Below are 9,104 nucleotides of genomic sequence, written 5' to 3' on the forward strand. Positions count from 1 at the left end.
CTAGTCCTCAGCATTCCACACACTGTCATGTCTTAGGGAATTCTTCTCCCTATATTTCTCCCCTTTCCAATCCTCTCTCTGCCCCTGGTCCCAGTTCCCACCATTCTTCTCATGTACACAGTCCTCCCCTTATTCATCACTGTCAGTGAATTCATCACTGTCTATAGAATGTTTTTCAGCACTGCAGCCATTGTTCCACTGGAGGAAAACAGACCCATACAGAGACACAGACAGGGACACAGACAGGAAGACACAGACAGGAAGACACAGACAGGAGGACACAGACAGGGACACAGATAGGGACACAGGCAGGAAGACACAGACAGGGACACAGACAGGAGGACACAGACAGGGACACAGATAGGGACACAGACAGGGACACAGACAGGAAGACAGGGACACAGACAGGGACACAGACAGGAGGACACAGAGAGAGACACAGACAAGGACACAGACAGGGACACAGACATGAAGACACAGACAGGAACACAGACAGGGACACAGACAGGAAGACACAGACAGGAAGACACAGAGAGACACGTACCACATGATCATGCCCACCATCTTCATGATGATCTCGTTGAGGATGTTGAAGAACTCTGACATGAGCTTCCCCTTCTCTCCCATCTTCCCCATGCACATTCCAAATGTGATGAAGAACCCAATTAAACCTTCAGAAAACATCAATACAACATTAAATCATCTGTTCATAAATAACCAATGTGCTCTCTCAACATGAATGATGAATATATGATGAATATAACTAAACCAATGAAACAAAAGGAAATTGACATAATAGTATTCCGTCCAATCAACAGAAAGAGAGTTGAACCGAACAGGACATTGTTGCCCCCTCAGTGAATAGAGAGGAAAGAACCATAGCATTCTCTCACCCAGAACATTCATGCCCCATTTGAACTCCAGTTTCTTCTTGCTGACTATGACAGGTTCTGTCTGGTTCGGGGGCATCACTGACACTTTCTTTGCTACTGTTTGAACCTGAAGAGAGAGAGAGAGTGAGAGGTGGGGTGGAGAGGGGGGTGGAGAATAGAGAGAGAGGTGGGGTGGAGAGGGGGGTGGAGAATAGAGAGAGAGGTGGGGTGGAGAGGGGGGTGGAAAATAGAGAGAGAGAGAGGTGGGGTGGAGAATAGAGAGAAAGAGAGAAAGGTGGGGTGGAGAGGGGGTGGAGAATAGAGAGAGAGAGAGAGGTGGGGTGGAGTGGGGGGTGGAGAATAGAGAGAGAGGTGGGGTGGAGAGGGGGGTGGAGAATAGAGAGAGAGAGTGAGAGGTGGGGTGGAGAGGGGGGTGGAGAATACAGAGAGAGAGGTGGGGTGGAGTGGGGGTAGAGAATAGAGAGAGAGAGAGTGGGGTGGAGAATAGAGAGAAAGAGAGAGAGGTGGGGTGGAGAGGGGGTGGAGAATAGAGAGAGAGAGTGAGAGGTGGGGTGGAGAGGGGGGTGGAGAATACAGAGAGAGAGGTGGGGTGGAGTGGGGGTAGAGAATAGAGAGAGAGAGAGTGGGGTGGAGAATAGAGAGAAAGAGAGAGAGGTGGGGTGGAGAGGGGGTGGAGAATAGAGAGAGAGAGGTGGGGTGGAGAATAGAGAGAGAGAGGTGGGGTGGAGAGGGGGGTGGAGAATAGAGAGAGAGAGGTGGGGTGGAGAGGGGGGTGGAGAATAGAGAGAGAGAGAGAGAGAGAGGTGGGGTGGAGAGGGGGGTGGAGAATAGAGAGAGAGAGAGGTGGGGTGGAGAGGGGGGTGGAGAATAGAGAGAGAGGTGGGGTTGAGAGGGGGGTGGAGAATAGAGAGAGAGAGGGGTGGGGTGGAGAGGGGTGGAGAATAGAGAGAGAGAGAGAGGTGGGGTGGAGAATAGAGAGAAAGAGAGAGAAGTGGGGTGGAGAGGGGGTGGAGAATAGAGAGAGAGAGGTGGGGTGGAGAATAGAGAGAGAGAGGTGGGGTGGAGAGGGGGTGGAGAATAGAGAGAGAGGTGGGGTGGAGAGGGGGGTGGAGAATAGAGAGAGAGAGAGAGAGAGAGAGAGAGGGGGGGGGGAGAGGGGGGTGGAGAATAGAGAGAGAGAGAGGTGGGGGGGAGAGGGGGGTGGAGAATAGAGAGAGAGGTGGGGTTGAGAGGGGGGGGGAGAATAGAGAGAGAGAGAGGTGGGGTGGAGAGGGGGGTGGAGAATAGAGAGAAAGAGGGAGAGGTGGGGTGTAGAGGGGGGTGGAGAATAGAGAGAGAGAGAGAGCAACCACCAAAAAAATGAGAGAGATGTTTGTGCAGACAGAGAAGAAGAGAGGGGGAGGGAGAGAGAGAGAGAGGGAGAGGAAATATGGAAAAGGGGGCTGGGGATCGTCATGCAAATTCTTGGCTGATCTGCAAAAGCAATTACAATATCAATTAATCTCTGACGAAGACAAACGCAGTGACAGCACACAACGAGAGAAAGGATCCTTATAAGCCTAGGGCTGAACAGCACACACACACACATGCACACGCACACGCACTCACAAGCACACGCACACGCACACACACACGCACACACACACACACACACACACACACACTCACAAGCACACAAGCACACACACATACACACAAGCACACACACACGCACGCACGCACGCACGCACGCACGCACGCACGCACGCACGCACGCACACACACACACACACACACACACTCACAAGCACACAAGCACACACACATACACGCACGCACGCACACACGCACGCACGCACGCACGCACGCACGCACACACACACACACACACACACACACACACACACACACACACACACAAGCACACAAGCACACACACATACACACAAGGCAGATGCCTTACTGTAGTAAATGAAGACAACCCAACGGAGCTGTAAAGAGATTAGCACCAACAGAAGGTCTGACCCTCACCCAGTCTAACACAGAGTATTTCTAATCATTCAGACACACACGCATGAAAGAGAGAGAGAGAATGAGAGCAATAAGGAGAGAGAGAGAATGAGAGCGATAAGGAGAGAGAGAAAACACAGGATTTGGACAAAAGAAGGCAACTGCTACGACATGATTGAGGTCTGGATTATCGCTTAAAAATGATCCGCCTGCTTGGATTAACAGCAATCATATCTGCCAGGCAGCGGTGCTTTGTAAATCACACAGTCTTGTCCTGTCCTGTAGTCTCCTGTCCTCTCCTGTCCTCTCCTGTTCTGTCCTGTGGTCAGCCACCTAGGTACAGGATCATGTCCCATTGATGCTGGGACAGTAGAGTCCCTGCTCATCTTCCAAAAACGTCTGAAACCCTACCTCTTCAAAGAGTATCTTAAATAAGACAACTCCGTCTCATTCCCTCCCTCCTCGCCACTAAAAATTAAATATTCAAACCTGCACTTGTCTTTTCCTACTAGCACTGACTGCTGATAACTTCTCCAGAGGAAAACTGTTCTCACTACGACTACGATGTGTGGTTGTCTCACCTAGCTATCTTAAGATAAATACATTAACTGTAAGTCGCGCTGGATAACAGCCTCTGATAAATTCCTAAAATGTCAAGTGAAAATGTCAACACAAGAACAGCTATTGGTCAATGCAAGGGGAAAGATGTTCAGAGGGACACATCAAATGTCCAATGCAACAACAAAAGCTTGGAATAAAGAGAGGGAATTAGGATCTGCACTGATAACACCACTCACATATGTGTTGGTCTGCAAAGTCGTCATTTTCTGGGAAATGGAAGGATCATAATTTGGAACGCCTGGGACTTTAAGGTTCTGGCTGCATTTCTGTCAAAATGTTCTCTACCTATATAGTACTGTAAATACCCCAATTCATGTTGTTCTGTTCAATGTTCTCTACCTACAGTATATAGTACTACTGTCTTCTCTACTCTAAAGCAAAACTCTACTTCCATGATGACATAAGCCATTCCTTTTTATGAATTAGTTTGTGCAGATACAGTCCCTTTGAAAGTATTTGCTCCCCTTAGCTTCTTCCACATGTTGTTGTGTTACAGCCTGAATTTAAAATGGATTCAATAGAGATTTTTGGTCACTGGCCTACAAACAATACCCCATAATGTCAAAGTGGAATTATATTTTAGGAATTTTTACATATTAATTACAAATGAAAAGCTGAAATGTGTTGAGTCAGTATGTATTCAACCCCTTTGTTATGGCAAGCCTAAATAAATTAAAAAGTCAACATTTGCTTAATAAGTCACACAATGGACTCAGATTCAACCACAAAGATCAGGTTTTCCAATGCCTCGCAAAGAGGGGCACCTATTTAAAACAGTTACAGAGTTTATGAGCTGTGATAAGAGAAAACTGAGGATGGATCAACAACATTGTAGTTACACCACAATATTAACCTAATCAACAGAGTGAAAAGAGGAAAGCCTGACAGAATACAAATATTCCAAAATATGCATCCTGTTTGCAGTAAGGCACTAAAGTAAAACTACAAAAAAATGTGGCAAAGAAATGACCTTTCTGTCCTGAATACAAAGTGTTATGTTTGGGGCAAATCCAACACATCACTGAGTATCACTATGCTATTTTCAAGCATGGCGGTGGCTGCATCATGTTATGGGTATGCTTGTGATCGGCAATGACTAAGGGAGTTTTTTTAGGATAAAAAGAAACGGAACAGAGCTAAGCACAGGCAAAATCCTTGAGGAAAACCTGGTTCAGTCTGCTTTCCAACAGACACTGGGAGACAAATTCACCTTTCAGCAGGGCAATAACCTAAAAATCAAGGCCAAATAAACACTTGAGTTGCTTACCAAGATGACGTTGAATGTTCCTGAGTGGCCTAGTTACAGTTTTGACAGAGCTTGAAGAATTTTAAAATGAATAATGTGCAAATATTGTACAATCCAAAGCTCTTACAGACTTACCCAGAAAGACTCAGACCTGTAATCGCTGCCAACGGTGACACTAACATGTAATGGGGTTGAGTACTTTTCTAATCAAGATATATTACTGTTTTGATTTTCACAAATATTTTACAAATGTTAGAATTTTTCTTCCAGTTTGACATTACACAGGATTTAGTGTAGATCGTTGCCAAAAAAGACAATTAAATCAATTTTAATCCCACTTTTTAACACAACAAAATGTGGGAAAAGTAAAGGGGTGTAATACTTTCTGAAGGCACTGTAACAATCAATTGCGAATTGGACACAATTGCCCCATAAGCCACACATTCCCAATGCTGGTCATTGAGGTCAGGCTTTGATAGGGTCCAAATCTCACAATAACAACTGATCATCCATTGTTTGATGGGGTCAGGGTTTAGTTCTGCGTCTGGGTCCAGTTCTAGTTCTGGGTCTGGGTCCTACCTGTTGGAAGCAGGCCTGCACCAGGTTTTCAGGGAACAGGTTCCTGATGAGGTCCAGGAAGGCGTCCAGACTGCTGACCTCCTGGTTCTTGGGGGCCGTGTTCTGCTCCTGACTGCTCCTGAGTTTGGGGTTCCCCGGGTGGATCCCCAGGACCAGGATGACCCCCAGGATGGCAGCTATGACTGTAGTGGACATGTAGTAGACCATGGCCCTGGAGCCCATCCTCCCACTGGAACGAGCATCCAGACCAGCCAGACCTGGGAGGGAGAGAGACAGGCTGATGAGCAGGGCACCTTCCACCTGCATGTGTGTGTGTGTGTGTGTGTGTGTGTGTGTGTGTGTGTGTGTGTGTGTGTGTGTGTGTGTGTGTGTGTGTGTGTGCGTGCGTGCGTGCGTGCGTGCGTGCGTGCGTGCGTGCGTGCGTGCGTGCGTGCGTGCGTGCGTGCGTGCGTCTGGACGTGTTTAACTATTCTTGTGGGAACCAGAAGTCCCAACAGGAATAGTAAACAAACACAAATTTGACCACCTGGGGACATTCTGTTAGTCCGCACGAGGTCAAATGCTATTTCTAGGGGGTTTAGGGTTAAGGTTAGAATTAGTGCTACGGTTAGAATTACATTAAGGGTTTGGGGCTAGGGTTAGTTTTAGGGTTAGAATTAGGAGTTAGGGTAAGGTTTAAGGTTAAGGTTTTTGGGTTAAGGTTAGGGTTAGGGTTAGAGTTAAGGTTAGGGTTATGGTTAAGGTTAGGGTTATGGTTAGGGTAGGGTAAGGGTAAGAGTAAGAGTACAGGTTAGGGTTAGGTTAAGGGTTAGGGGTTAGGGAAAATATGATTTTGAATGGGATGGAATTGTGTGTCCCCTCAAGGTTAACTGTATAAGACTGTGTGTGTGTGTGTGTGTGTGTGTGTGTGTGTGTGTGTGTGTGTGTGTGTGTGTGTGTGTGTGTGTGTGTGTGTGTGTGTGTGTGTGTGTGTGTGTGTGTGTGTGTGTGTGTGTGTGTGTGTGTGTGTGTGTGTGTGTGTGTGTGTGTTACAACAGTGTACCTGTGATGAGGCTGGAGATGATGAGGGGCAAGATGAGCATCTTCAGCATCCTCATGAGGATGTCTCCAGGAAAGGACACCAGCATCAGGGTGTTGGGGTCTGTAACAGAAACATACCGCAGCAGCATCCCAAACAGCGACCCCGCTATTACACCTGTTACAGTTCACAGAGGAGAGGAGTAAGCACAACAGTCACACAATGGTTGCCTCTGTCACCCTTGCAGCTTCCGTGAGAGCGCAGAGAGAAGAGATTCCAGTGAAACGCTTCAGAAGAGCATTTCGAGAGGGTTTATAATCACAGCGTCTGACTCATTGGATTTCATTTCCATTCCATTTACAGTAAGGGATTTACAGTAAGTGCACCAGTGCCAACAAGAAGTGATGTGTACAGTGCATTCGGAAAGTATTCAGACCCCTTTACCTTTTCCACACTTTGTTGCGTTACAGCCTTTTTCTAAAATGGATTAAAAATAAAAATCCTCATTAATCTACACACAATACCCCATAATGACAAAGCGAAAACATAACTACAACTATTCAGACCCTTTGCTATGAAACTCAAAATTTGGCTCAGGTGCATCCTGTTTCCATTGATCATCCTTGAGATGTTTCTACAACTAGATTGGAGTCCACCTGTGGTAAATTCAATTGATTGGACATGATTTGGAAAGGCACACACCTGTCTATATAAGGTCCCACAGTTGACAGTGCATGTCAGAGCAAAAACCAAGCCATGAGGTTGAAGGAATTTTCCGTAGAGCTCCAAGACAGGATTGTGTCGAGGCACAGACCTGGGGAAGGGTACCAATTTTTTTTTCAGCATTGAAGGTCCCCAAGACCACAGTGGCTTCCATCATTCTTAAATGGAAGAATTTTGGAACCGCTAAGACTCTTCCTAGAGCGGTCCGTCTGGCCAAACTGAGCAATCGGGGGAGAAGGGCCTTGGTCAGGGAAGTGAACCAAGAACCCGATGGTCACTCTGACAGAGCTCTAGAGTTCCTCAGTGGAGATGGGAGAACCTTCCAGAAGGACAACCATCTCTGCAACACTCCACCAATCAGGCCTTTATGGTAGACTGGCCAGACGGAAGCCACTCCTCAGTAAAAGGCACATGACAGACTGCTTGGAGTTTGACAAAAGGCACCTAAAGGACACTCAGACCATAAGAAACAAGATTCTCTGGTCTGATTAAACCAAGATTGAACCCTTTGGCCTGAATGCCAAGCGTCACGTCTGGAGGAAACCTGGCACCATCCCTACAGTGAAGCATGGGGGTGGCAGCATAATGCTGTGGGTATGTTTTTCAGCAGCAGGGACTGGGAGACTAGTCAGGAATGAGGGAAAGATGAACGGAGCAAAGCACAGAAAGATCCTTGATGAAAACCTGTTCCAGAGCGCTAAGAACCTCAGACTGGGGCGAAGGTTCACCTTCCAACAGGACAATGACTCTAAGCACACAGACAAGACAACGCACTAGTGGCTTTGGGACACGTTTCTGAATGTCCTTGAGTGGCCCAGCCAGAGCCCGGACTTGAACCCGACTGAACATCTCTGGGGAGACCTGAAAATTGCTGTGCAGCGACGCTCCCCATCTGACCTGACAGAGCTAGCGAGGATCTGCAGAGAAGAATGCAGGTGTGCAAAGCTTAGCGTCATACCCAAGAAGACTCAAGGCTGTAATCGCTGCCAAAGGTGCCTCAACAAAGTACTGAGTAAAGTATCTGAATACTTATGTAAATGTGATATTTCTATTTTTTTGTTTTTATACATTTGCAAAAATGTCTAAAAACGTGTTTTTGCTTTGTCATTATGGGGTTTAATGTGTAGATTGATGAGAATTTGTATTTATTTAATCAATTTTAGAATAAGGCGGTAACTTAACAAAATGTGGGGGAAAATGTAAGGGGTCTTTATACTTCCGAATGCGCTGTATGTACTAACTATATTCTTGATATGTAACTACGTGTAACTAACTAACTATGTAACTACGGTGAAGAAACCTTAGAGAGAAGTGCCATGTGTGTAAAATGTGTGTGAGAAAGCTGTAAAAAAATAAGAGAGAAAGTTTGTTATTGTCGTCCGAAGAGGGGGATGGGCTAAAAAAAACATTTAATAAAATGTTTATATATTTAAAAAAATTGTGCGCTAGCGCAGGTAATACAGAGAGCTGAAATGCAGCATAACACTTTATAACCACTGAAGGCGATGAAATAATTGATTTCCTGACAATTGACCACCATGAAGCGAGGTAGGCACCTACCCAGTATAGTGAGGACGAGCAGTGAGTTTCGGATGAGGAAGCCACAGTAGGTTCCCAAGGAACTATTGGGAAGTTTGGGTTCCAACAAGTCCAACACTCCAGCGCCAACAATGGGTGGCAGTGCCTCATCATAATGGGCCTTGTTAGACTGGTGGACTGGCTGCTGATTCGTCATCCTGTCTGTGGTAGAGAGGGAGACAGTGAGAGAGGGAGGTGTACTGTGAGAGCACACATCTGCCTGGTCAGAAAACAGCCCCATGCTTCTTCCTCTGGTGTAAGCATTACAGTGGCTCCCCTTAGCCTTTCTATTGGCTTGGGGAAACGTACACCATATTGTTGTCTTACACCTGGTTCCTTGAGATCTGCAAAGACAGAGGGGGAAGAGGCGAGGAGTTGTTTTCAGACCAGTTTAACACCATCACCATACCAAGGAAAGACCGAAACCGTTGGATGCTGTTGACTAAGATGAGTAACA

General features: G+C 46.5%; 1 protein-coding gene across 1 annotated transcript in view; it reads right to left on the minus strand.

Annotated features, from left to right (window-relative positions):
- The window catches only part of LOC120034022 (excitatory amino acid transporter 2-like), a 13,170-nt gene extending 4,366 nt beyond the window's left edge, over nucleotides 1-8,804 (minus strand). Inside the window, exons 1-5 of the mRNA XM_038980415.1 lie at nucleotides 8,630-8,804; nucleotides 6,371-6,523; nucleotides 5,329-5,585; nucleotides 894-999; nucleotides 545-671 (exon numbers count right to left, since the gene is read on the minus strand). Of these exons, the coding sequence (XP_038836343.1) occupies nucleotides 545-671; nucleotides 894-999; nucleotides 5,329-5,585; nucleotides 6,371-6,523; nucleotides 8,630-8,804 (818 nt within the window). The remainder of the gene's footprint in view (nucleotides 1-544; nucleotides 672-893; nucleotides 1,000-5,328; nucleotides 5,586-6,370; nucleotides 6,524-8,629) is intronic.
- Nucleotides 8,805-9,104: the final 300 nt, after the last annotated feature.

This window comes from Salvelinus namaycush, chromosome 41 (assembly GCF_016432855.1).
Source record: "Salvelinus namaycush isolate Seneca chromosome 41, SaNama_1.0, whole genome shotgun sequence".
Classification (NCBI taxonomy): Eukaryota; Metazoa; Chordata; class Actinopteri; order Salmoniformes; family Salmonidae; genus Salvelinus; species Salvelinus namaycush.